The sequence below is a fragment of the Leptonychotes weddellii genome, chromosome 5 (assembly GCF_054177405.1).
Source record: "Leptonychotes weddellii isolate Sample4059 chromosome 5, ASM5417740v2, whole genome shotgun sequence".
NCBI lineage: Eukaryota > Metazoa > Chordata > Mammalia > Carnivora > Phocidae > Leptonychotes > Leptonychotes weddellii.
The window spans coordinates 150,305,580-150,331,135 of record NC_138373.1 but is presented as its reverse complement, the minus strand read 5'-3'; the positions used below and the strand labels follow the sequence as shown (position 1 = coordinate 150,331,135).

At 60.4% G+C, this 25,556-nt stretch overlaps 1 protein-coding gene across 8 annotated transcripts; it reads left to right on the top strand.

Moving 5' to 3' along the window:
- The first annotated feature begins 6 nt into the window (after positions 1 to 6).
- Positions 7 to 24,811, top strand: CARD10 (caspase recruitment domain family member 10). Of its 8 annotated transcripts, none has more exons than XM_081822421.1 (21): positions 7 to 37; positions 206 to 457; positions 1,320 to 1,457; positions 3,105 to 3,430; positions 6,917 to 7,114; positions 8,023 to 8,178; positions 8,784 to 8,909; positions 9,962 to 10,153; positions 11,355 to 11,489; positions 11,837 to 11,952; positions 12,872 to 12,900; positions 13,355 to 13,478; positions 18,443 to 18,602; positions 19,041 to 19,152; positions 19,624 to 19,867; positions 20,047 to 20,116; positions 21,190 to 21,292; positions 22,686 to 22,844; positions 22,951 to 23,062; positions 23,500 to 23,612; positions 24,677 to 24,811. In XM_081822421.1, the coding sequence occupies exons 2-20, from the start codon at positions 223 to 225 to the stop codon at positions 23,585 to 23,587; spliced, it is 2,823 nt and encodes a 940-aa protein (XP_081678547.1). In that variant the 5' UTR covers positions 7 to 37; positions 206 to 222; the 3' UTR covers positions 23,588 to 23,612; positions 24,677 to 24,811. The 8 variants fall into 8 exon arrangements, with proteins under 8 accessions (XP_081678547.1, XP_081678543.1, XP_081678541.1 ...); XM_081822417.1 differs by having other exon boundaries at positions 23,497 to 23,612; XM_081822415.1 differs by having other exon boundaries at positions 22,947 to 23,062.
- The last annotated feature ends 745 nt before the right edge of the window (positions 24,812 to 25,556 follow it).

Here is a 25,556-nt window from a genome sequence, read left to right as displayed (position 1 = left end):
GCGGACCCGGGAGCCCGAGGCGACTGCGGCGTGCGGGGTGAGTCCCGGGGGCGCGGGGCGCGAGCGCCTGGTGGGGGCGCGGGGAGGGGGCTCCGGGGACGACGGGCGGCCGGTCCCGCGGGCGACGTCCCGAGGTGGGGGGGGTCGGCCGGCGCACCCCGCCCCCGGGCGACCCGGCTGACCCCCGCGCGCCTCTGGCCCGCAGACCCCGAGGACGCGGCCATGCCGGGCGGGGCCGAGGCTGGGGAGGCCGAGGAGGAGGCTGGGGCCGGCTCCGGGTCCGAGGCGGAGGAGGACGCTCTGTGGGAGCGGATCGAGGGCGTCCGGCACCGGCTGACTCGCGCCCTCAACCCGGCCAAGCTGACGCCCTATCTGCGCCAGTGCCGGGTCATCGACGAGCAGGACGAGGAGGAGGTGCTGAGCACCTACCGCTTCCCGTGCCGTGTCAACCGCACCGGTGAGCCGCGGGGGGCGCGCGGGGTCGGGCCTTCCCCGGGCTGACTGCCCGCCCCCCCCCCGCCCCCGAGCGCCGCGCACCGAGCCTTGGCGCTCGAGGCCCGGGGTTCTGGTGCCCACCATCCTGCCTCCTGCTGAACCACCATTACGATCCAGCGGGTGTGTGGTGCCCACTTGGGCATCTGGGGTTTATCTATCTTGGACTTTCCTCCCACTTCCTGGGCCCACTTTAGAGCAGGGAGGTGAATGTGGTTGCCAGTGCAGTCTAGATCTGGGACCTCCGGGCATCTTTCCTGTGCCTTTTGATCTCCTGGGTTCTCTCTGCCCTCTACCTCTGTGTGCCACACATTCCTTGGGGAGCCGTTTTTCCGTAAGTGCTCAAGAGACATCAAACTTTGTGAGGGTGCCCGTTCCCACAGGGTGTGTCTTTGAACTAGAGCTAGCTAGCAAAGGGATGAGGGTCTAATGGTGGAATTTCAGGCATTGACCGGTGGGGGAAATGATAGTATTTTACTTTGCATTTGGGGTAGGGGGATTCCTGTGTGCCACTGAAAAGGCAGGGAGTATTTGCTGGCCCTGGATCTGTGTGTGTGTGTAGCGGTGGTGGGCAGGCTGGGGGTTGGGGAGCCATTGAAACACAGGTGCGTGGCAGGAGGGTCCTGGCTTTCTTGGCTCGGGCAGACAGGCTCTGCCCACTGATGTGTTGAGACAGGCCCCTGTGTGTGTCACTGGCTCAAAAATCTGGGGAAATAAAGTCTGGGGAACGTGGGCCCTGGAGCATGGAGAGGGAAAGGGGGAGGAAGTGGCTAGGCACTGGGGGAAGCCCTGACCTTGACCCTGGGGCACCCCCTGCCACTCCCCAGGGCGCCTGATGGACATCTTGCGCTGCCGTGGCAAGAGGGGTTATGAGGCCTTCCTGGAATCGCTGGAGTTCTACTACCCCGAACACTACACGCTGCTCACGGGCCAGGAGCCCGCCCAGCGCTGCTCCATGATCCTTGGTGAGTGAGTCCGCAGCGGGTGCTGGCATCCGGGGCACCCGTGCAGAGGTTCTTTACCCCGTCCCTGTCGTGGAGGCACTTCCGCTATCCCTGTTGAACAGATAGGGAAACTGAGGCATGGAGAGACCGGAAGCAGTTTGCCCAAGTTGGGATTCTGATCCATTTCGTCTGAGTTCAGAGCCTGCACACTTAACATGGCTCTTCCCCCTAAAATTGTTTTCGGATGCACGCGTGTCAGGCATACACGGGTTTACGGTTTCCTGTGTAAATAATTCAGACACCCCGGGTGACTTTAGAATAAATAGAAAAGATCTTTACTTCTTCCTTCAGCTCTGTTCTGCTGGTGACAGTTTGGTGAGTCGCTTTTTTTCTTTGCATTTGCACACACACACACACACACACACACACACTTGTTCACTTTTCCTGAGAACTGATTTTAGTGATTCTTGCGCATCTGGTGCATTTATCTGAAATGACTGCACATGTTCCTTAGTGATATTGTGCCATAAGTCATTTAACCGACCCCTGTTCATGGACATCCAGGTTGTTTCTGGTTTTGTAACGTACCAGTGATGCAGGGAACATCTTTGTATGTGTATATTTGTGCAAATGGGTGTCTCAGGACGAGAGGTTTGGGAAGTAGAATTTCTCAAAGACTGTACATACGTATTTTAAGTGTTAAATCAGTGTGCATCCCACCAGCAGGGTCTGAGTGCCCAATTTGCTGTACCCTCATGAATCCCGGGGACCATTTAAAAATGTTTTTGGCAGTCTCATATGTCAAAAAATATCTTATTTTAAATTTGTACTTCATTGAGATGTCGTTCACAGCTTACTAGCTAGTAAACCTTGGGCAAATGACTTGACCTTTCGGTGTTTCAGTTGTTTTGTCTTTCAAGCGGTTGTAACAATAGTACCTACCTTATACTGTTGTCATGAGGTTAAGTAAATTATTATATTTACTTAGCACAAAGAATGGAGCCAAATGTTCATGGTTGCTATTATTATTATTATTGTTATGATTTTTATTGCTGGTGAGTTGGAGTATTTTTTCCTTTGTTTATTAACCAATTTTGTTTCGGAACTTGCCTATTAGTAGTTTTTGCCCATATATTTTTTTGGTTTGTGTTTTCTTATTGATTCGTAGGAGCTCTTTTTATATTGTGGCTCTGAATCTTTTGTTATATTTGTTATATTTTCTCCTGCTCCACTTCTTATGTTTGAACTTTTTTTGTCATAACTTTCATTGTTTAGAAGTTTTAGAAATTTTTATATGGATTTGTCCATTTTTTCTCTTATAGCTCTTATTGATTTGTAGAAGCTGTTTATATATAGTGGCTCTGAGTCATCTGTTACGTTTATTGTACTTTCTCCTTTTCTGTTGTTTATCTTTTAACTTCTTTTGTTACATCTTTTCTTACATTGTTTAGAAGGTAAAAAAAATTTTATATGGATTTGTCCATCTTTTCTCTTATAGGTTCTAGATTTTGTACCTTGATTAGGAAGGCCTCCTCTACTCCAGAATGCTAAAACGACGTTCCAGAATTTCCGTCTAGCGTTTTCACGGTTTGGGTTTTTCGGTGCAGGCTGCTATCCCCCTGGATTTCATCGGCTTGACCTGACGTTTCTCTCCCCTGTCCCTGGCAGATGAGGAGGGGCCGGAAGGCCTGACCCAGTTCCTGATGACGGAGGTGCGCCGGCTGCGGGAGGCTCGCAAGAGCCAGCTGCAGCGGGAGCAGCAACTGCAGGCTCGGGGCCGGGTGCTGGAGGAGGAGCGGGCGGGGCTGGAGCAGCGGCTGCGGGAGCAACAGCAGGCTCAGGAGCGCTGCCAGCGCCTCAGGGAGGACTGGGAGGCGGGCAGCCTGGAGCTGCTGCGGCTCAAGGACGAGAACTACATGATCGCCATGCGCCTGGCCCAGCTCAGCGAGGAGAAGAACTCCGCAGTGCTGCGCAGCCGGGACCTGCAGCTGGCGGTAGGCCCCTGGGAGGGGCGGGCGGGGAAGAGTGGGGAAGCGACCTTTGAGAAAACTGACCGGTCATGGGGTAGCCGGCCTGTGTCCCAGAGCCATCATCTCCCAGCTGTCGGGCCACGGGGCAGGTCCTGTCCTCATCCTGTGCCTCAGTTTCCTCATCTGTAACACGGGGCTGTTGGTAGCACTGATGTTGAGTTACGAGGGTGGTTCTCAACGGGGGACACATTTGGCTGTGTCTGGAAACGTGTCTGGTGCTCCCAGCGAGGAGTGTGCTCTGGGCCTCTAGGGGGGGAGCCCCGGGATGCCGCTGGGCAGCCTGCAGAGCACAGGACAGACCCCACGGCCAAGAATTACCTAGCCCAAGAGGTCGGTAAGGGCCGAGGTGGAGAAGCAGCCCTGGTTAGTGAGGATTCTAGGAGTTTCAGACCCAGAGTTTGAGACACACGGGTGCCTGGCGCCGTTAGCGCTCAGACCTGGATTGTCGGCGGCGGCTGTCATTAAGTGCGACCGCGCGCTGCCACCACTGAGGTTACACACGTCACGTCCTGTGATTCCCGCTGAGGCACCAAGCACCAGGTTTCATTTTGAAACATAGGCACCGAGGCCGGGATTGCGGAGGCACTTGCTCAAGGGCACAGAGCCGGGAAGCGGCACAGCCTGGCTTGCCACCAGGTCCGCCGGGCACCAGCGCGGGCCTCCGCCCTGTGATGCTCTTCTGCCTGCTCCCGTCCGGGGGCGGGGGGCCTGCTCCTTCTCGGCGGTGAGTGCGCCTGCGCCTCGTCCAGGCCGAGAAGCCGAGCCGGCCTTCTGGGCTCCTTCCTGGGACTCAGCACGGGGTAAAGCTGGTGTCTTCCCGCTGCAGGGACTTGTCCGAAGGGCTTAGTGAGCGAATGCTTGTCCAGGGTTTAGCAGTGCCAGTGGCACCCAGGGGGCTCTCCCCAACGATAGGTACGAGGTCCACGGGGGGGATGCTGCCTGTGTGATCTGAAGCCCCCCGTCGCTGCGGGGCTGCGGGTGCGGTGGGCTCCCGGGGACGATGGGTGGCCCGTGGGAGGCTGTAGGTGCTGGTGCCCATCGGTGTGCCGGAGCCTGCGGCCGTGCGTGCTGGCGGGTTGATGTTTGGGGACGAGAGAGTCCTGACTGGGGGCGCGGAGGCCGCTCGTTGAAGACTGCCAGGCGTGCTGAAGACTGTAGGTGGCCGATGGGAGGGTGTGCATCTGGCTGGTGTTTGGCACGAGATGGGGCTGTCTGAGGCCTGCAGACTGGCGGCAGACTGAGCAAAGGTGGCCCTGGCAAAAGGCTTCCCTCCCTGTGCCTCAGTTGCCTTCTGGTCCTCGCAGGAGGTCGCGGACGAGGCTGCTGGAACCGCGGTCCCACACCTCCCGCCTCAGGCATGGTCCTCTCTTTGCCCTGCACCAGCTCCCTGATTTCAGCAGCTCCACCGGGACAGGCCGGGGGGGGGCACACTGTGAGCGCCCCCATTTCCGGATGAGGAAACTGGCTCAGGGAGGTTGGTTAGAGCACTTTCCCGGGAGCCCAGGAGTGAAGGATTTCTGACTTTGCTGTCAGCACTGCTGGGGCCGGCCTAGGGCCCCCCCTTCTTTGCCGTGTCTGCTTTTCCTGAGACGGATGTGGGGTGTGCTGTGAGGTTTCCCTGGAAGAAAGGGGTCGGCTACTCAGAGGGGACAGTGGGACAGCCACCAGCCCCGGGGTGTCAGGAGGGGCATGGCTTGTTTTGTCTTTGGGTTGGGTGTAGTTGTGAGTTGGATCCCCTGAAGTGGCAAATGCATGTATATGCCTGGGGGGATGTCCTCTGTGTGTGTGTGTGTGTGTGTGTGTGTACAGCTGTCTGGGGTCTCCTGGGGTGGGATAGGGAATGAAGAAGAGGTGTTGGAGGTGCCTCTGTGTGTCTGCAGATTAGCAGCAGGTGCATGTTCGTATGCCCACCGCGGGTTGAGGTCATCTGCCCCTGGGCAGATAGTGACCGCTTTCCCCCAGTTTAGGGGATAGAGGGCAAGGGATGAACTTTAACCAGTAGATAAGATTTTCTTAGAACGTACCTAGCGTAAATTTGCCTTAACTTTTCGGAGCTTTCCTGCCGCAAAATTAACCAGAGGTGTTGCAGGTGGAGATGAACAGAGTAGCTGATGGCGCCTGTCTTGGCTGCTTGGGTCCCCTCCCTCCACGGGCAGGTGTGTGGTGGCTGTGATTTAATACCGTGTTTTATAAGGTGCAAATTTAATGAGCTCTTATTTCTGAGCAACATAAACTTCAGGACCGAACGCTGTAATTTTGTGCTCAGTGAGTTTGTACGCCAGGATTAAAGGCATCCGCGTTTCCTGGTGTTCAGGGGAAGACTCCCAAGTGGCCTGTCCTCTGAGCTCATCGAGGGCGCCTGCTGGCCACGGGGCAGGCCGGAGGCCGTGGTGTGTGGGGGCAGTTCGCTGGAGAGGGTGTGACCACACTTGCCCTTGTAACTAGCTGTCTTTCTCCGGCGGTTTACAAAGCATGTTTTGTGAGGGGAAAGGAATGTGAGAGTCATGAATTTCTTTCTGAGTCCTTTGTGGAGGAGGAGTGGAGCTGCCTGACCCAGCATCCAGACCCGCGAGTGTGTGTGTGTGTGTGCACGTGAGCGTGTGTGTATGCGTGTGCAAGCGCTCGTGCGTGTGTGTGCGTGTGCGAGCGCGTGCGTGTGTGTGTGGCCACGCCTGGCTCTGAGGGGTGCAGGGCTACCAGCCATTTCCAAGAGAGGCCAGGGCGCTCCTAGGACACCAGACATTGGCATGCCTACGCAGAGCGCCAGAGGTCATTGTGTCCTTGTCCCGACAGTTACTTCATTTTGTGGCCTGACACCTGCTGCTAGTCTTGTCACTGTCCGGCCACCTCAGACCCCACATGTGAAATAACTCTCGGGTGCACTCCTCATCCAGCAAGCAGACTGTGTCACCGTCGGCCAGGCCACCATGCAGCTGACCACCCGCCCGCCCTGGGCCAGCTTCCGGTGGCCCACACTCAGCTGGTGACGGGTTGGGGTTCTGGGATTTTAGTGAAGGCTGTGAAGACAGCCACCATCCCACCCCTGGCAGTCCGAAAGCCAGCCTCTGACAGTTTGAAGGCCTCTGCCTGTCCACTGTCATGCTGAGTCCGAGGCAGAGCTGGGCCCAGACGCCGGCTCTCCCTGATCCTGGCGCAGCCCTGCTCTTCTGTCGCGCCGGCCCAGGGCTGGATCACCGGCGCTCCGTGTTGGAGCTGTGGGACAGACGAGCCTGTGGGGATGCGCTACACCCACCCCCAAGTCCTTGAAGCACAGTCCGCTGGGACTCCCCAGCCTGTCCCGTCTTCATAGACCAGTCCAGGGAGGACTCCTGCTCAGGGAACCCTGGAGGCAGGGGGAGTTGAGAGGGTGATACCTCTCCCCGTGCCCTGACCGGTGGCCCCTCCCCGGGCTGCGTCCCTCCTGGGGCTGATCCATGTATTGGGCCCCAGGTGGATCAGCTGAAGCTCAAGGTGAGCCGGCTGGAGGAGGAGTGTACCCTGCTGCGGAGGGCCAGGGGGCCGCTCCCCGGGGCCGAGGACAAGGAGAAGGACAAGGAGCCGGACAGCGTGGACCTGGTCTCCGAGCTGCGCGCCGAGAACCAGCGGCTGACTGCATCCCTGCAGGAGCTTCAGGAAGGCCTGCAGCAGGTACGAGGGCCATTGAGGGGGAGGGTGTGTGTGGGGGGTCAGACCACCGGCTGCTCACTCATCCCCCTGAGGCCTGGAGGGTGAGGATTCTGGAGCGGAAATGGAATCCTGGCGGGCGTCTTGTCTTAAGCCCTGAGTGGAGGGTCCTTCGTTAGTGCTCAGCTCTCCCTGGGTGTTTGGTCTGGGGCCTGGGGGTGGCCCCAGGAAATCTCTGAACTTCCCGAAACGGTGCACCTGATTTCGTGTGAGCACTTTTCTGGGGAGAGGCCTGTAGCTTTCCTCAGATTGGTAGAGGAGTCTCTGACCCTGGAAAGGTTCAGATCCCTGAGTCTGCGTGGCCCTGGGGCTTGCTTGGTGTCCCGTGGCCGGTCCGTGGCGGGTCAGTGGCAGTGTGGGCCTGCTGCCTGGGGGATGGGAGCCGGGGTTCCGTTGTATTTCACAGGGTTGGGGTGCCCGGCCGGGGTGTGGGTGTGTGGGCTGGATCTCGGGCCCGTGGTCTACCCACCTGGGCCAGGCTCAGCCGCTGTGAAGACCCCTTGTCAGAGGGGTGGGGACAGGCTTTGGAAACAGCACCCATCAGCTGCCCTGGGCGGTGGGTGGGGGCCAGAGCAAGGGTGAGCGGGCCTGGTTCTTGTTTAGGAATAAAATCCGGGCCAACTTGTGTAAGCACACCCTCAGCCACTTACTTCATTTCCACCCCAGCTGCTCCCTGGAGGGTGTGCAGGGCTGTGGGCCGCACCCACTCTACAGACGGGGAAACGGAGGTCCAGAGAGGTCGAGGCTCTCGGCCAAGGTGGCAGAGCAAGTGGGGCGGGGCTGAGGGCTGTGTGTCCCCCTCCCTCCTGCCTCAGTCACGGCGGGCCCTGGGCGAAGAGAGGCTGAGGCAGCCTCTGAACTGTGCCCCTCAGGAAGCGAGCAGGCTGGGGGCCCCAGGCTCAGAGCGCATCCTCCTGGACATCCTGGAGCATGACTGGCGGGAGGCTCAGGACAGCAGGCAGGAGCTGTGCCAGAAGCTGCATGCCGTCCAGGGGGAGCTGCAGTGGGCTGAGGAGCTGCGAGACAAGGTAGCGTCTCCCTCGCGCCCCACCCCACCACCCCGCCTTGTCCCGGCCTTGTCCCTGCGTTCCTTCTTGCTAACAGCCCGGCTCCTAGGGAGGGGAGGGTACTGCAGCCCACGTACTCTGAGCGTCTGCTGTGTGGCAGGCACCGTGCTAAGAAGCGTGCGTTCGTTTGTTCTCGAATTTTGAGACACTGCAGCCAACAAAATAAAGGTTTCCGTTCCTGTAGAGGGTAAATTCTCATAGGGGAGACCAACAGTACTCTGTGCACATAATCCTAAGTCAGTTACTTCACGTAGCAGAGGGTAAGTGCTGGGCAAGAAGCAGAGCAGCAGGTCAGATCCCAGTTTAAATGGGGAGGCCAGGGTTGCCTGGGAGGGTGTCATTGTTAGGATTATCCCCATTTTACAGGGTAGGCCACTGAGGCCCAGGGAGGGGAAGTCAGTCTGTGGCCCAGGCCACCCAGCTGGGGAGGTGGGCCCTTGTGCTTGAGGCTCAGGCCTCTTTCCCTGGACCCGCTGGGCACCTGCTGGTGAGCTTGCCCCGGTGCCTGGCCCCATGGTCTGACCCGGGTGCTCGTCCCGGCCGGCTCCACCCCGCCCGGCCTGCAGTACCTGCAGGAGATGGAGGACCTGCGGCTGAAGCATCGCACACTGCAGAAGGACTGCGACCTCTACAAGCACCGAATGGCCACGGTCCTGGCCCAGCTGGAGGAGATCGAGAAGGAGCGGGACCAGGTGAGGCCGGCCGCTGGTTCTCATACTCGGTAGGACGAGGAGAAGCGGGACTAGGATTGTAGCTGGAGACTTTCCCGGTGCTCGGACTGGTCTGGGAGGGGCAAGGAGGCCCGCAGAAGCACAGACTCCGGCCTTTAAGCACTGGAGATCCATCAGCCCCGCCCCCTGAACACACCTGCCTCACCTGAGCTCCTCATTCAGGAAAGCTGGTCCTGGCACCTGTCAATTCCAAATCCCTTCCTCCCTTCACGTCAAGGACAAGGCCAGTACGGGGGGGGTGGTGGTGGTGTGCGCTTGCAAATCTTTGCCGGTGAAGAAATTCGCTAGAGTTCTGACTCCTGGGCCCTGGGTCTCATGATCTTCATCTCCTGAGGCCACAGGGCGGGCCATCTCCTCCTGGTCCCCCGCCTTCCTTGTGGAGGGCTCCCCATGCAGGGGGCAGGGCAGGAGGTTTTGTCCTTGCACCAAGTTCGAATCCCACTAGAACGAGCCTCGGGGACCACTGGTGGGCGTGGTGAAAGTGCAGGTGACCTGGTGGTCTGGGCTGGGCCCAGGACCCTGCACTGCCTCTGGCCCCCCACACCCCCTGAGCCACTGGGGGGCAGGTCCCGGCCATTGTCCAGCTCCCAGGGACCCTGGTCTTCATGGTGGGGACAAGCGCTTTGGGTGCGGTGTGCTGGGTTTGAATCCCAGCTGCTCCGCTAGCCCGGGATGCTGTGAGTGGAGCCCCAGGCACCCAGTGGGTTTTCCCAGAAGAGGCTTAAGTTGCTCTTGGGAGACGGCAAGAGCCTGGACTCGGCACCTCCACCGCCTGAGTTTGAATCCCAGCTCTGTCCCTGCTGGCTGGGCTGTCTGTAAAATGAGAATAAAGAGAATGTCCACCTTGGAAAGTTCGTGTGAAGGTTAAACGAGCTGATATTTAGCACAGGGCACCCAGGAAGGGCTTACTACCCGTTAGCTGCTGGTCTTGTTGACCCCCCCATCCCAGAGGGTAGAGGGCAGGACAGTTGGGCCAGTGTGGCCCCTTCACCCTCGCTGCCCGCTCTCCCCAGGCCATCCAGAGCCGTGACCGGATCCAGCTGCAGTACTCCCAGAGTCTCATTGAGAAGGACCAGTACCGCAAGCAGGTGCGGGGCCTGGAGGCTGAGCGGGACGAGCTGCTGACCGCGCTCACCAGCCTGGAGGGCGCCAAGGCTCTGCTGGAAGCACAGCTACAGCGGGTCCAGGGCGGCCCCTGCCTCAAGGTGAGCGGGGTCAGCGTTACAGGGGTCTTGGTGGGAATGCTGCGGTCCCGGCAGGAGCTCTTGGCCGCGGTTGGGAACATGCAGGACCTGGTGGGAGACATCAGCCCCGGGGGTGGGACTCCGCAGGACGCAGTGGGAACCCTCGGCTGGGCTCGGGAAGATGCAGGTTCCGGGAGGAAATACGTGGGTCCTGGCTGGAGCCCTCCCCCTGGGTCAAGAACCTGCTGGTCTGGGAGGGAGCTCTTGGGCAGGACGGAGAATACGCATGGCTGGTGGAGCTTTCCGTTGGGGTGGGTGTGGTTGGTGCATTGGGATGGGAAAGGGGCACGTGTGTCTCCAAGTCTCTGGGGTTGCTCCTGGGGCACCAGGAACAGTGAAGTTTGTTTTTGCAGACGCTTGGAGAAGCCTGGCCGCATGAGGGCCTGAAAGCCCCTCAGAGACCAGCTAGTCCAATTCCCTCATTGTATAGGGCCCAGAGAGTGTCAGGGGCTTGCTCAAGGTCCCACAGCCAGCCAGCGCCCCTTTCAACCAGATACTAGTCCTTGGACCTCTGTCAGGAACTCTGCCTTTTCCTATCTTGGGTTTGCTTGAAGATGATCCCTTGGCCCTGTATTTGACACATGGAGCCTGGAGGAATAGAACAAAGGAAGCATGAATCTGTCTCTTCTCACTTAAAATTCTCAGTGGCTTTTTGTTTTTAGGTAAAGACAAAGCTCCTTATCAGGCCCTAGAGACCTGAAAGGTGGGCCCCTTCCTCCTTCTAACCCTGTTCCCTGGGTCACAATCTTTTAATTCCTGGATTGTGTCACAGTCCTGCCCCAGGGCCTTTGTGCATACCATTCCATCGGCCTGGACCATCCTCCCCAACTTGATCTGCTTAACGCCTACTTGTCCTTGAGTCCTCAGTTCAAACCACACTTTCTCTAGAAAGCACTCCGTTGCCCCCAGGTAGGGTGGGCCCTTTGAGTGCCTTCCCCGCCCTGGGCACCTTCCTTCTCTGCTCTCTTGGCGGTTTGGGGTTATTTCCTTAATCAGCCTGCTTGTTTACAGTTTGTCTGCTCTAGGCTGTGAGCTGCGTGAGGGCAGGGATCCAGCTGTCTCATTCCCTGCTCTGTCCCTGCTCCTCCTGGCATGCAGTAAATGCCTGTGGCTGACCCTTGCCCCGCCCTGCTCACCTCCTCTCTCCCCTTTCCTCTCCCAGGCTTGTGCCTCCTCCCATTCCCTGTGCTCCAACCTCAGCAGCACGTGGAGCCTCAGTGAGTTCCCCCCGCTGCTAGGAGGTCCAGAAGCAGCTGGGGAGGCGGCCATTATGGGGGGATCCGAGCCCCACACCTCGGTAAGACACCTGCTTTCCCCGAGTGTGGCGGGGGCGGGGTACGGATGCTAATAGTGTTCATGTGACGTAATTACTAACATGTGGAGTGCTGTCCAGTTTGCCGACAGTCCCATTTCACATGTGAGGATGTTGAGGTCCCCAAGCGCCTTAATTAAGCTCGCCCAGAACCAGCTCGGGGCTGGGCCTGGGTGCCAGTAGACTTGGGACCCCCACTGTACTCTTGCAGGGCCCACACCTCCGCCCTGGGCCCTACTTGTCTGTCACCTGTGGAATGGGCACAAAGTAGGGGTGTTGAGGTGTGGGAGACACCGTGGAGGTGACCCAGACCCTGTCGTGGCTGTTGGTAGGAGGAGGCCACAGACAGCGAGAAGGAGATCAACCGGCTCTCCATCCTGCCCTTCCCCCCAAGCGCTGGCTCCATCCTCCGCAGGCAGCGTGAGGAGGACCCTGCACCCCCGAAGAGGTAAACAGGATGGGGAGAAAGCAGTCGAGGCTCAGGGACGTGCTGCTGCTGTTTCTCCAGCCATCTCCCAGAATCCCTAGCGCCAGCGTCAGGGCTGGGCCGGCACCTCCCTAGACGGCTCTTCAATGGCTGGGGTGCTGGGGACTCAGGTCCCAGGAGTCACAGCCGTGACCCAGGTCAGGGGCTAAGACAAGGCCAGAGGGCGGAGTGGGTTTCACCCCTGCTGAGCACCCTGGCAGGAGAGCCCCAGGAGGGCAAGCCTCAATGATCCTAAACCCCAGGGGACGTCTAGGTGGTTCAGGACTAGGGGACATGGAGAATGTTCCAAGGGGTCAGGGGCCTCAGGCAAGAAAGCCAGGCCACACGTTCAGAGCGGCAAACGGGGTCCAGAAAAACCAGGCTGTCTGGTGGTGGCAAGACCAAGGTCAGGGGATGGTATATGTCCCCCGTCACAGCTTTTTCCGGGCAAGTTGCCCTTGATTTGTTCCCTTACGGGTGCTGGGCACGGGAGGCCGTGATCAACACGGACTTGATTGATCGGATGAGCGCGTCCCCCGTGACTAGGGTGTGTGATGAGGAAGGCACCGGGGAGTCAGGAATGACAAAGGCGGAAAGTAGGGGTGAGGCGAGGGGTTGGTGAGAGGTCAGGAGAGGCTTCCAGGAGGGGGTGGCATTTCAGGACAGTCCAGGGGGCATTCTAGGGGCAAGGACGTGGGATGGAGGTCAGGATCTTAGCTTCTTGCCCTGTGAGTTTAGGGTTCCTGGTTGGCACACTTGCCCTGTGCTTGGGACCCCCGCCTTAGCTGTAGCCTCTGCGTGCTTGGGGGCTGCAGGACCTCTTGGTGGCCAGGGTGCAGGAGGAGGGGAGTGGGGCAGAGTGCTCCCTGTGCCTCAGCTCCTGCCTCCCCCCAACCCCCAGGTCCTTCAGCAGCATGTCCGACATCACAGGTAATGACCCTCCGGGACTCCGTGGGGAGGGCTCATCTGTGGGGGGTGGCTTTCCAGCCCACCTGAGGCCTGAACTGCCAGCTCTGCCCTTGGCCCCCCCTTCCTGAGGCCCCACTGAGCCCTGGCCAGGCAGGGGAGGCTGTGCTCAGGGAGAGCCTGGGTGGGGAGTCGGGCCATGCCACTCCCCCTGAGCCCAGGCCTGCTCTTCTCTCCCATGCCTGGCTGTGCTATACGGGCTCCTTGGTCCCAGCCCGCCCTCCACTCTCTCTAGGGTCACCCCGGCCCAGCCCTGAGCCCCGCGGGTCCAGTGTGCTTCTGGGGCCTCAAACCTGCTAAGGTCCTGGGCAGTCTCTGGGCTCCAGGGGCTCACCCCCTTCTCACAGGCCCTGGTTTGCCCCGGTTTCTTGGTCTGGCACCCCAGAACCTCACTTCCTCCCCCCCCACCCCTGCCCAGGGAGTGTTACGCTTAAGCCCTGGTCTCCTGGCCTCTCCTCGTCCTCATCCTCCGATAGCGTGTGGCCTTTGGGGAAGCCTGACGGCCTCCTGGCCAGAGGCTGTGGCCTGGATCTCCTCAACAGGTACTGTGGCTGCCTGGGGTGGTGGGACAGGGTTGGGTGGGAGTTCAGTGGGGGGCCAGGGGGGTGGGAGGGTCAGGCTCCTGGAGCAGGGCAGGGGTGGGTTGGGAGGGAACAGCAGCTCAGCCTTAGCCTCATGCACCTTTAGAATGTTCAGGCTTTTAGAGACCTGGGATTCAAATCCTGTCGCTGCTGCTCATCATCTGGGTGACTTGGGCTGGTCACTTCTTTCTCTGGGTCTCCGTTTCCTCTGCCGAAGGCGGTCAGTGATCTCTTCGGCATGGGGGGGCGGCGTTTGGGGGTTTAGGACTCGTGTCAGGAAAGTAGCCTGCTTTGCCAGGCGTGTTAATAGGTGCTCAGTAAATGGTAATTGTTACTCATTCCCCCGGCTCTGAGCTCCCAGCAGAGCTTCGTGCTGTGGGTGGGGTGGGGCCACCATGGGAGCCCTGCAGCTGGGCTGGCCACAGCCCGTGACAAGAGTCACAAAACAGACGGGCTCAGCATGCACTGCAGGCCAAGTGCTCTGTCAGTGTTGGCTCAGAGTGACCTCCCTGGTCAGGCTCGCCGGTGGGTCTCGGGAGGGCGGGGGAGAGAGGAGGCCGTGCTGAGAATGTGGCCTTGGAACTCAGGTAGGGAGGGCAGCTGGGGAAGAGCAGAGGGCAGAGGCTGTCCAGGGAGAGCCCGGGGCTTGGCTCTGACTGGAGCGGGAGGGGGAGGGGGCCAGGCAGGCTCGGTGAGTCAGGCTGGCGGTGTGAGTCAGGCGGGAAAGTGTGGACTTTGGCTTCTACACTCTGCTCCGGAAAACGCGGCAAGGTTTGGCTGTTGCAGCTGGCTGCTTCACAGCATTCTCTCCATTGGGGGAGGTGGGTGTTGTTAGGATCATCCCTGTTTTACAGACGAGAAAATTGAGGCTCAGAGAGGTTAAGCCACTTGCCTGAGGTCGCACAGCTGGGAAGCGCCAGGGCCATGGTCCCCAGTGACCCGGTCAGATTTGGGTTTGGGAAAGGGCATACAAAGCACGGAACGTCAGAGCTGGACCTGTGGGGATGCTGGATGCAGAGGATGGGCCACACAAGAAATTGGGGCAGAGCAGGAACAGGGGCCTGAGCAGCTTGGCCAGGCCCTGGTCCAGGCCCCTGCCCCCACTCTTGCCCTCCGGCAGCAGGCCCAGTACGACATTGTTTCTCCCTGTGCAGGACGTGCTTCTGGGGGAAGGGGCGGAGGCGCCTCCCTTCCTGCCTGCCTCCCTTCCTCCAGCTCGGCCTGCAGCAGGGGTCCTGGCTGCTGTCCAGGGGGCACGGGGGCAGGAGGTTCTGGCCCAGCCCCCGCCCGGGCCTGGGATCCCAGGGGCCACCTCTGCAGTTCCTGGGGAGGAGTGGGGGGAGAGAACCGATTGGGGCGGGGGCAGGGGTGGTGGACTGAGAGAGAAAGATGTGGATAGATTGTGGGGGGAGCGGGGAGCCCGGACTGGTGCGTGGGGTGCTGCCTGCGTGCGTTCATGCATGTCCCGGGCCGGTGTTACCGTGCAGAGCCCAGTGGGGAAGAACAGACGTTGGGGCTCTGTCACCTGCTACAGAGGGATATTGGGCAAGTCACTGTATTTCCCACGGCCTTGGTTTCCAGCTCTGTAAAATGGGGTTGTCGTGGGGTTCCAGGGTCCCCATTAGAGTGTCTGGAGCAGTGCCTGGCCCAGAGCGAGTGTAATGGTAGCTCTCTGCTCTTGTGATTGGTGCTGCTCAGTTCCCACAGGAGCCCTGCAAGGCTGGTGCGTTTAGCCCCCTTATACAGATGACAACCCTGAGGCCCAGGGAGAGTCAGGAATTTGTCCCAAGGCCACTCGGTGGTGGAGTTGGGGATTCCGTGGTACCTTCCTTCCAGCTAAACTATTTTCACCTCATGCTTGTGGTCTGTGCACACTGTGTGCTGGGCCTTTGCAGCCTCCTGGTCTCCCCTGCCCTTCTGGGCTCCTCGAGCCTTGGGGCAGGGCACGGGATGCTGGAACAGTGGGTGTGCTGGGGCAGGCTGGAGGCTGGATGGACACCCAGAAAGGCGGGAAGATAGGAAGAGCCAGAGAGTGTAAGTGGGGCGCTGAGGGGGGGTGAGCGCTGGGCGAGGGTCCCTGGGTGAATGTCAGGGTGGGTCTCCCTGGCAGGCCCCCGCCCCCACCCACACTGGTCACATGGATGCCAAATCTCTGGCATCAGCTGCCCTTGCCCAGAGAGATTATTGCTCTACTCCACCACCCACTGGCTGGGTGACCCTTGTCAAGTTATAACTTCCTCGTGCCTCAGTTTCCCCCTTCTCTAACATGGGGGCTCACAGATGGTTCCCATGGGGCTGTCGGGAGGGTTAAATGAGGTAATTTATGTGACAGGCTTGAGTCTGAGCTTCATAGGTCCCTGGCCTGGAGCAGAGCAGTCATGTGCCTGGCCCAGAGGTCTTCCCACAGTGCACTGGGGCGGGGGAGCACTCATCCGGGCTACTTGGCCCATCACTGGTGAGAGTGAAGGACTGGCCCCGTTTCCCTCTGTGACCCGACTCCTGACTGGACGTGGGGGGGAGGGGCTGGGAGATGGGGGCCGCATCCTTCCCACCACTCACAGGCAGGGTTGGGGTCAGTCAGATTGTGTTACTAGAGACCCAGGAGTCCAGAGGTTGGAGCAGGCAGCCCCTCCCCGCCCCCCCGCCCCCCCCAACCATGCACTTGTCTGCTGAGGCCCGGTGCTGAGAGGGACCCAACTGGACCTGGCCCCAGGGAGCCCCCAGGTGGCCACTCCCCCCTTCCCCAGGGGGGCCATGGAGGCCCAGAGAAGTCACTTGGTCCCTCAGGGAGTTGGGCAGGGGTGTCCTGCCTCAGGGCAGTGCCTGAGCCGGGTTGGTCTGGGGTTTCAGGGATTGCAGGGCTGGGGATGGGGGTGGTGTGCCAGGGCAGGGGGTGGGGGGCGAGCAGGTGGGACCGGGAAGGGCTGAGTGCAGGCTGCTGGCTGGGCTCTTGACTGGGGAAGCCGTGATGCTCGGTTGTCTGTGGGTCTGGAACAGGTGGGGAAAGTGGGGGCCACACCTAAGAACAGTAGACGTCCAATTTTGATTGGGCACTCAGTGTTACCTGGCCACGTTCGAAGAGCACTCCACGTTTAATTGAGTCCCCTGATGAGGTGGGTGGATGCCGCCGGGGCTGCTGAGGACCAGAGGCTGCGCAGCCAGGACGTCTGGCCCCAGAGTCCCTGCTGGTGCCATTTTCCTCAGACTCCCCCTGATGGCACCCCACAGCGACAGACACCCAGTACACATGCCGGAAAAGGATCGCGAGACAATAGTTGGATTTACTCGAAGCGCGGCTGGCTTACATTTTCTATTCCATTCCAATCAGAAACAGCGCTGGCCGTGACCTTGTGAATTTCACAACCCTCCTGGGGCCAGGCCTGCAGCCGGGTGTTCCCTGGAGCCCTCTGGTTTCCACTCTACCCGCATGATCTTTCCATTTGTCTGACCGTCACACCCGCGGTGGGAGAAGGTGCCATTACTGTCCTGGCTTTATGGATGTGGTGACAGAATCAAGCAGCCACTCACTCGTCCAAATCCGGGGCCCAGTTAATGCTGCGTGTGGAGCGGGACTGTGTTTCTCCAGCCTCGGGGCAGCCTAGCCCAGCCCAGCCTTGGGCCTCCCGTCTCTGGTGGGGATACATCCACGCAGCCAGGACAGTCCCGGGCCCGAAGGAGCCCATGAAGGCAGCGCGGATGCCTCTGGCCCCCCCACCCCCCGCCCCGTCCAGCCGCAGCCCCTCGGGTTTGGCTGTTTTTGACTGAGGGCATAGAAGCCGAGAAAGGCTTCGTGGGGGGGGGGGTCAAAGTTCCCCGCTCCGCACGCACGGGGTGCCGATTGGGTTAAAGTCCCTGTAGCCTTGCTCACCCCATGCTGGCAGCAGGGGGCGGTGTGGCTGCGTGGGCTGCAGTTGTGGGGGGGGGATGGGGAGGCGGGGGACACTCTGGCCTCTCCTCTTCCCTGATGCTCTGGCCTGGCTGGGGGGAGAGTCAGGGAAGGGAATTCCAGGCAGCTGTCTCTGAGCTGGCCCCTGGGCCTTACCAGTTCTCTCTAGGGACAGGAAGAACGCTGCTATGATGGGGATCTGGGTGACTCTTTGTCTTAACCGTCAGTGGTTTCCACTGCCCACAAGGGGAAGGCCAGACGCCTTCATTCCGTGCCCTCTGCAGGCTGGCTCCAGCTAGCCCTTTCTGGGAGCTGTTTCCCATGATGTTAAATTAGCTAATTAGGACAAGGAGCTTAGCATGGCGTCTGGCACATGGGGAGCACTCAGTAAGTGTTCGCTGTTGCTATTATTACTGTTGTTACTGAATCCTTCCCCACATCCTGTATTCTGTCCTCCACACCTCTGCCCCTGCCAGCCCTTCAGCCTGGAACACCACCTCCTCTCTGTCTATTCCCGAAGCGCCTCTCCTCTCCACCACGGTGTAGCCCCGCGGCCTCTTCCTCTGGGAAGCTGCTCCCCTCTGTGCTCCCACGGCCGGCTGTAACCATCTCTGGTCTGTGTTGTGTTCTAATGGTGACCTTCCTCCCTCAACTGTGAGCATAACAAGCTTTTATTAGTCGTCTGCTATGTGCCAGTCACGGTGTTTGGTGCTAGGGCCCCGGAGCTGAGCACGAGAGCAGGCTGGTTCCCAGGGGCTTTTCCTGGCCGGGTGCAGATGGTGCGGTCCTGCGGGAAAAGCGCTGTCTCACGTGTGCACGGGGCTGGGAGGGAGAGGTCGCTTTGGAACTGAGCTTTGCAGGATGAGCGGCATTCGCCAGGCAGAGAAGAGGAGGAAGGGCGTTCCAGCGGCGCGGCAGGTGCACTGGCCCCAGGGTGGGCGTCATGGCACACTGGGGGGATGGCTGTGATGGTTCTCCCAAGAAGGCTGAACCGCGTGGAAATACAACTCTAATTCCCCTCTCCCTTCTCTCTTCCCAGGTCTCTGGCCATCCGGGTGTCTTGCCGGAGCCCCCCGGGGGGGCCCGAGTCCCAGGACAAGGGCCCAGATGGCCTGTCGTTCCTTGGGGACAGCTGGTCTGGGGCCGTGGTGCGGAGGGTGCTCTCTGGGCCAGGGTCTGCCAGGGCGGAGTCCAGAGAGGTGAGATCCCGCCCCTCTGAGTTGGGGGTGGAGCCAATGCATTAGCTGGGGCTGGAGCCCTCTGATTGGTGGATCTGGGTCACTGGGCGGTGTTTCTGGGGGTTGACCAAAGCAGAGGCAGGCTCAGAGATGACACACGGGTTGCCCTACCTCAACCAGCAGCACATTAAATCTGATCAGGCAGGTGGGCTGGGAGGTGGGGCAAACTGACGGCACCTGGACAGATCTCCACCCTTAAACATGGGAGAGACCAGGATGTGCCAGCCTGGATAGGGAGTCCTGTTGATGGGAGAAGGGTCTGATTGGATAGGCATCCTGGCAGGTGGGGGCATCTGAATTATGGGACATGTCATGCCCACCCCAATCTTCCTCCAGCCCCAGGGCTGTATTGCCCTGGGAAGCTCACTTCTTTCCCTGCCTGCCTGGGTTTTCTCCCAGCCAAGGGCCGAGGCTGCTGGCCTGGAGGGGGCAGGCCTGGAAGGTGAGGTCCAGCAGAGAACCTTGCCCTGGAACCAGGTGTCCACGCTCCCCTTCCTGATGGACTTCAAGGGTAAGTCTGGTCCGGGGTGGGGAGGAACTGGGGACTCCGGGTCCTAGAGGGATGGAGCTGAGAGCCCAAGAGAGGGCTTGTCCAGCCCATTGTGTAGGTGGGACAACCAAGGCATGAGAGAGAGAGAGAGAGACAGACACTTCGCTGCCTGACGCTTGGCAGTGCCCTTCCCTCCCGCACTGCGGTCCCCTTGCTAGTTGTCCATCTCCTCCTCAGTAAGGAGCTTACTGTGAAAGGAGCACTAGACAGGAGTCCAGAGACCTGGGTTCAAGTCCTGGTTCTGTTCCTAGTGGGCTTGGTGGCCTTGGGCAGGTCCCTGCCCTCTCTGCGCCTCAGGCTCTGACTTTAAGAAGGAGAAGGTAGGGTTTTGGCAGCCCAGGCCTTGAAAGGGGCATGCCTGTGGCCCGAGGCTGCTCCCTGACTTTGTCCTCCTCTTGTCCTCCCTGCTGCCCCTGCCCTTCCCACGTTCAGCCTGTCAGTCCTTCCACGAGGCCCTCGACGCCTGGACAAAGGGGCTGAGCACCGAGCCCTTCTATATCCGAGCCAACCTCACCGTGCCCGAGCGAGCAGACCCTCATGCGCTGTGTGTGAAAGCCCAGGAGATCCTGCGTCTGGTGGACCCAGCGTACAAGCGGCGGCAGGAGTGGTTCTGCACCCGGGTCGACCCCCTGACGCTGCGGGACCTGGACCGGGGCACTGTGCCCAACTACCAGAGGTGATGCAGACCTGCGAGTCTGGGGACAGGTCCCACAGGGAGCCCGGAGCAGGCTGGGAGACTTTTCCCCTCTTCCTGCAACCCCTCACAACCCTCTGGGACAGGATGAGGGGGGCCGAAGGGGGGCTCCCTTTCTCCCTACAAATGCATGATGTGTGTCCCCCACCTCTACCCCACAGAGCCCAGCAGCTCCTAGAAGTTCGGGAGAAAGGCCTGCCCTCCAGCCGCCACCGAGGGTCCCGAAGTAATGTAAGCAGTACTGGGTGGGCTGGCAAGGGACTGCCAGGGGTGGGCTCCCAAAGGGAGAGGTCGGGTTCCATTCTCTGGAAGCCCTGCGGGGAGGAGGGGAGGGAAGTCCCCACTTCGCTCCTTCCCCTGGATGTGGTTGATGGTCTACTGCATGCCGGGCAAACAGAACAACGGCGGGGCTCGCTGGCCAGGGGTGTTGAGAGGGTTAAAGGAGGTGGTGGGTGCCTGGTGCTCAGGACCTGGCCTGGCCACTGTAAGCACTTGACAGAGCAGCAGGGACACCCCTTTTTCCAGTCCCCGCATAAGGGCTGGGCTGGGTGAACCTCCCCGTGTCCACACGGGCAAAGTGAGGCTCAGAGAAGTAAAAATAACTCAAGAGGCCATGATGCTCGAGGGGATGAGAACTCGGGCTCTGGAGCCAGGCCGCCCAGGCTCGAATCCCAGCTCTGCCACGTGCCTTGCCATCTTGGACCAGCACCTGACCCTCCCTTGAGGCTCTGTTTCCTCGCCTGTGAAATGGGGGAGTTACGTTGCCTGCCTGGCGGCTTCAGTGAGCTCATGACATCTGGGGCTTAGTGAGAGTCTGTCACATTGTAGCCACTTGACATCTGGTAGCTGTTGGTTGTGTGATTGGTGCTGTCTTTACTGTTGTTCTTTTCTTCTTACACCAGGTCACATTGCTAATTCATTGGAAGGGGTCCCAAAGTTTGTCTCTTATGTGACATTAGCTTCCTCAGGGCCTTCCCCGGGCCTCGGTTTCCCCATCTGTAAAGTGGGGTTGGGTAGACCTCAGGCGCCTCTAGCTCTAACTGGTACTGACAAGCTTGCTTCCCTGGGCCCATAGGGATGGTTCCCTCACCTGCCTGTGGTGGGGGGCTCTGCACTGGGCTGGGTGAGGGCAGGAGAAGGCCTGGTGGGGAGGGGGCCCTTCTGCTGACCCAAGCTCTTCCACAGAGCCCGGACAGCAGGGGCAGCCCGGCCCGCTCTGCCGGAGGTCCTGTCCATCCTCTCCTCCCTGAGGGTGGGATGGAGCAGGGCTCTCAGGGCCTCCTCTTTCTCTGCCCCCTCCCCAGCTGAAGAAGCGAGCCCTGGACCAACTCCGGCTGGTGAAGCCCAAACATGGGGGAAGCTCTGCGGGGGATTCTCCAGAGCAGCTGTTGCTGGAGCCCTGCTCAGGTGAGCGCACTGTGGCCAAGGCATGTCCTGTGCTGGTCACGGTGTCCACGAGTGTGCACATGTGGGGGGCCTGGGACCTTGGTGGTCCTTTTGGCTCCTCCAGCGGGGAACAGGGCGTCCAGGGACCTGAGAGGCTCCCTGTGGGGGGGACATGGGCCACCAGGGTGGAGGGAGCCAGTCAGAGGAGGCACATGTGTGCAAGTGTGATTGTGGGTCTGTATGACTTTGGGGCACACACGAGCACGGCTCTGTTCTTGTCTGGCGGAGTGGATGTAGCTGCGCTTCTCACATGTGTGTGCTGGCGGGCGCCACGAAGAGCCCAGGGTGGGTTTCTGGAGGCAGTAGGGGAGGCCCTGGGTTAGATCAGGAAGAAGGGCTTGGGGGAGCCCAGATGAGGGGGTAGCAATCCTGAGAGGCAAGAAGATGGTGGTTAGGGAAGACTTCCTGGAAGGGAAATTGAGGTAGGGTTTTCAGGGAGGAAGACGAGTTTGTTCCAGGCACAAGGCACAGCCGTGTAAAGGCACTGAGGTATATAGCTGTGTGTGATGTGTGTGCAGGCCATTGAATACAGCAAGTGCCTATCAAACGCCAACTCTGTCGCGAATTGTGCTTGGTCCAGGGGACACTGTGGCACTTCCCCTTGGAGCACACTGCCTAGTGGGGGTGTGGGGGGGTGCAGCTGCCTGCCAGTCAGATAATCCTACCTGCAAATATGATTACAAAGTGTGGCACGTGTACTAGAGGAGAACTGGGTGCGTTGGGGCACATGCCGGAGGCCCTGCACGGCTGGGGACCAGGGAAGGTATAACGTGGGCTCTGAAGGGAGAATTGGGGTTATGTGGGCCGGGAGATGCTGGGGTGTGGCTAGGCCTCCCCAAGTCATGCAGAAGCCCTGTGATTGGAGGCAGTTGATCCATGTGTTGGGTCGCTGCCTCTCTAGGCTCTGGCAGGGCTGGGTCACCCATGTGGAGGATGTGGCCTTCTTCCCGAGGGTCGTAGGAAGTCACTGGCACATTGAAAGCAGGGGAGTAACGCGATCTGACTTTCGTTTTAAAGCCTCTCTCTGGCTGCTGAGAGGAGAATGGTCTGGAATGGGCAAGGGTGAGGTGGGGGATGGGGCTCGAGGCTGCTGTTAGAGGTGCCAGCCAGGAGGGGGCAGCTCTGCTCTGTGTGTGTGTGTGTGCGTGCGCGCGTGCGCGCACACGCGCACGCTTGTGTGCAAGTGCACGCACACCCAGGAAGAGCAATAGTAAGACTTAGGAAAGGAAAAGAGATGGGGGGCTTGAGAAGAGGTGATGGGGTTTTGAGTATCGAGGGGGCTGGCCACCCTCGGAACGGGGAGCTGGGGACTCTGCCTGCTCCCTCATCTCCTCTGTACCCCATCCCCCTGCAGAGCCCGAGCGAAGCCTCAAACCCTACAGCCTGGTGCGCCCGCTGCTGGTGTCCGCCCTGCGGCCCGTGGTGCTCTTGCCCGAGTGCCTGGCACCCCGGCTCATCCGCAACCTGCTTGACCTGCCCAACTCCCGGCTGGACTTCCAAGTGTGCCCGGCGGGTGAGCCTGTGCCCGGGGACGGGAGGGATGGGGAGGGCTGGGTGGCACCCCGGGGCAGCCAAGCCCACTGGCCCTTCCTCCCTGCGTCTCACTTCTCTGCAGAAAGCCTCTCTGGGGAGGAACAGTGCTCATCCTCAGCACCTGGAGCCCCCAAAGCCCAGCCTGCCACCCCTGGGCTGGGCAGCAGGCTCCGTGCCATCCAGGAGTCTGTTGGGAAGGTAGGTGCTGGGGTGGGGGGCTGCCTTTCTGGGCCAGAGGGCTGGAGTCTGAGAGGCGCTGGACAAGGCCCTGCCCTTCCACGGGCCTGTTTCCTCACCTGCGAATGGGAGCGCTGGGCCAGCCAAACGTGGGTCACCTTTGAGGTGTTTGGCTGGTCCGTCTCACCCGTCCATCCCATCTCAGATTCGCCACTCCCTTGGGGGCTGGCTAGGGGCTGCCAGGCATGGGGGTGGCGGTGGGGTTTGCTCCATCCTATCGATGGCCAGGCTGAGGTCCGGAGCGGGGATGTGACTTACTTCCCCAGGCCTCCCTCCCGCCTTCCCTTGTGGCGCTTTCCTTGTTGCCAAGGCCCTTCTGGAGGGGGTGGGGCCCCGTGGGGGCAGGGAGGTTGGTGTCTCCGGGCCGGAGTAAAATGTAGCCTTGGTCTCCTGAGAAGAAGCACTGCCTGCTGGAGCTGGGCGCACGGGGCGTGCGGGAGCTGGTCCAGAACGAGATCTACCCCATTGTCATCCATGTGGAGGTGACAGAGAAGAATGTCCGGGAAGTCAGGTAAGGAAGGGTGGGGGTGGGTGGGACCAGCCCTTCCTCCTCTTTGGATGTCTCTGTCTCTGTGTCTTTTTGTCCTCTGCATCTGTCCGCGCTCCCTCTGGCTCTCCGGATCCTGGTGTGTCTCTGTGTCCCTGGCCGCCCTCGCCGCCGCTCTGACCGCTGCCCGCCCGCTCTCTCGGCAGGGGTCTGCTGGGCCGGCCCGGCTGCCGGGACTCGGAGCTGCTGCGGCAGTGCCATCGCTCGGAGCAGGTGCTCTGGGGGCTGCCCTGCTCCTGGGTGCAGGTGCCTGCGCATGCGTGGGGCCACGCGGAGGGGCTGGCCAAGGTGGTGCGCGGCCGCATCCTGCAGGAGCAGGCCCGCCTCGTGTGGGTGGAGCGCGGCAGCAGCGCCGGGGGCAGCGGCGGCAGCAGCGAGGCCTGACGGGCCCCTTCTGGTGCCTGCGGCCTCCTCACACGCCCACGGAGCCCCCGGCGCGGACCCCGGTGTCTGCAGTGGAGCTGGGTCCTCCTCGTCCTGAGCCTTCCTAGACCCTTGGCCTCCCCGACGTGGGGCCCCCAGCTCTGGGCTTTCCCCCGAGCGAATTTCCAGGAGCCCTCGGGGCGGAGCTCCCACCGCCCCCGTACTTGCTGCTCTGGGCCTTCAGTGCTCCCCGTGCCTCCGTGATTCCAGTCGCGGGCCCCACGCACGTGTCTGTGTCCTTGTCCTCCTTGCCCCCCGGGAGCATCTGAGCTCTCACTCCTGTGCACTGGTTTACACACCCAGGTTCTCACGGCAGGCACATGAGGTCTCCTGGGTCCTCATTCCCTTCTGTTCAAGGAACCCCCTCCCCCGCCCCGCGTGCCCCTCCCCCGCACCCCGCTCACGTTTCTTGTGTATACCTCCACGTGTGGGCACCGTGGCTTCCCTGGCCCACCGGGCCCCTCACGTCTTCTCGTCACGTGTATGTCTGTGGTTCTCTCCTGTGTAAATGTCACACCCCGCCCCGTGACACTTGGGCACGAACCCTCGTGTGTGCCTGGGGAGGACACCGAGGACCATGTTCTCACAGCGCCGTCTCCCTGCAGTGACCTGCCTCTCAGAGGGACAGTGGGGAGAAGGCCGGCTGCTCCGTCACCAGAATGTACGGCCTGTTGATTTTTAACGGGCCTTTTTCATTCAGATTCTGCACATTATGGAACATTAAACAGTTTGTCATAGAAGCTGGTGGCCTTTTGCTTGCTCGCCTCCCTGGCCCAGGGCCCCCTCTCCACTCCCCCGGCTCATCCCCACCCCTAGATCAGGCTGATACCACCTCTCAGGCCCCCGCTTGCCCATGGGAAGGATCAGATTTCGTTCCTGACTCATCCCAGAGCCGCCCGCCATCTGCTGGCATCACCTTACCTGCCCCGAATGACGAAAGAAGGGCCCCACAGATGGGCCACCTCCACGCTCAGCCCTGCCTGTGTCTGATCCTCAGAGGAGCATCCCCTGGAGAGGGGACACTGAGGATAGCAGGGTATGGTCTTGGCTTAAGGAGCTCGGCTGCTGAGTCCAGGAGACCAAGAGCAAACCCTCTGTGTGCAATCAGGTCCTGAGACCCTTCCACCGGCAAGAGGATGGTCCAGGCAGGATTACCACAGGGGGTGCTGCTTCAGCTTAGGGTCTGGGATTCCTTCAAGAAGTATTTATTGGACCTATGTGCCTAAGTGCTGTCCTTGGTCATCCTATGGCTGCCCTCTGTCCTAGTGATGAACTTGGGGGTCAGCCCCTGGAGGTTGGGGTGGGGAATGGGTTACTAGGTGGAGGGAATCCCCAGAGTGAAGTCTCAGAGACAGAAAATGGGTTGAATTTGGCCACCTGGGGGGTGGTAGGAAATGAGGCTGGGAAGTCCAAGTTCAGGGGTGGGGGCTGCCTGTATCTTAGTGTCTTTTGAGGTCTGGCTCAGATACCATCTCCAGGAGGCCT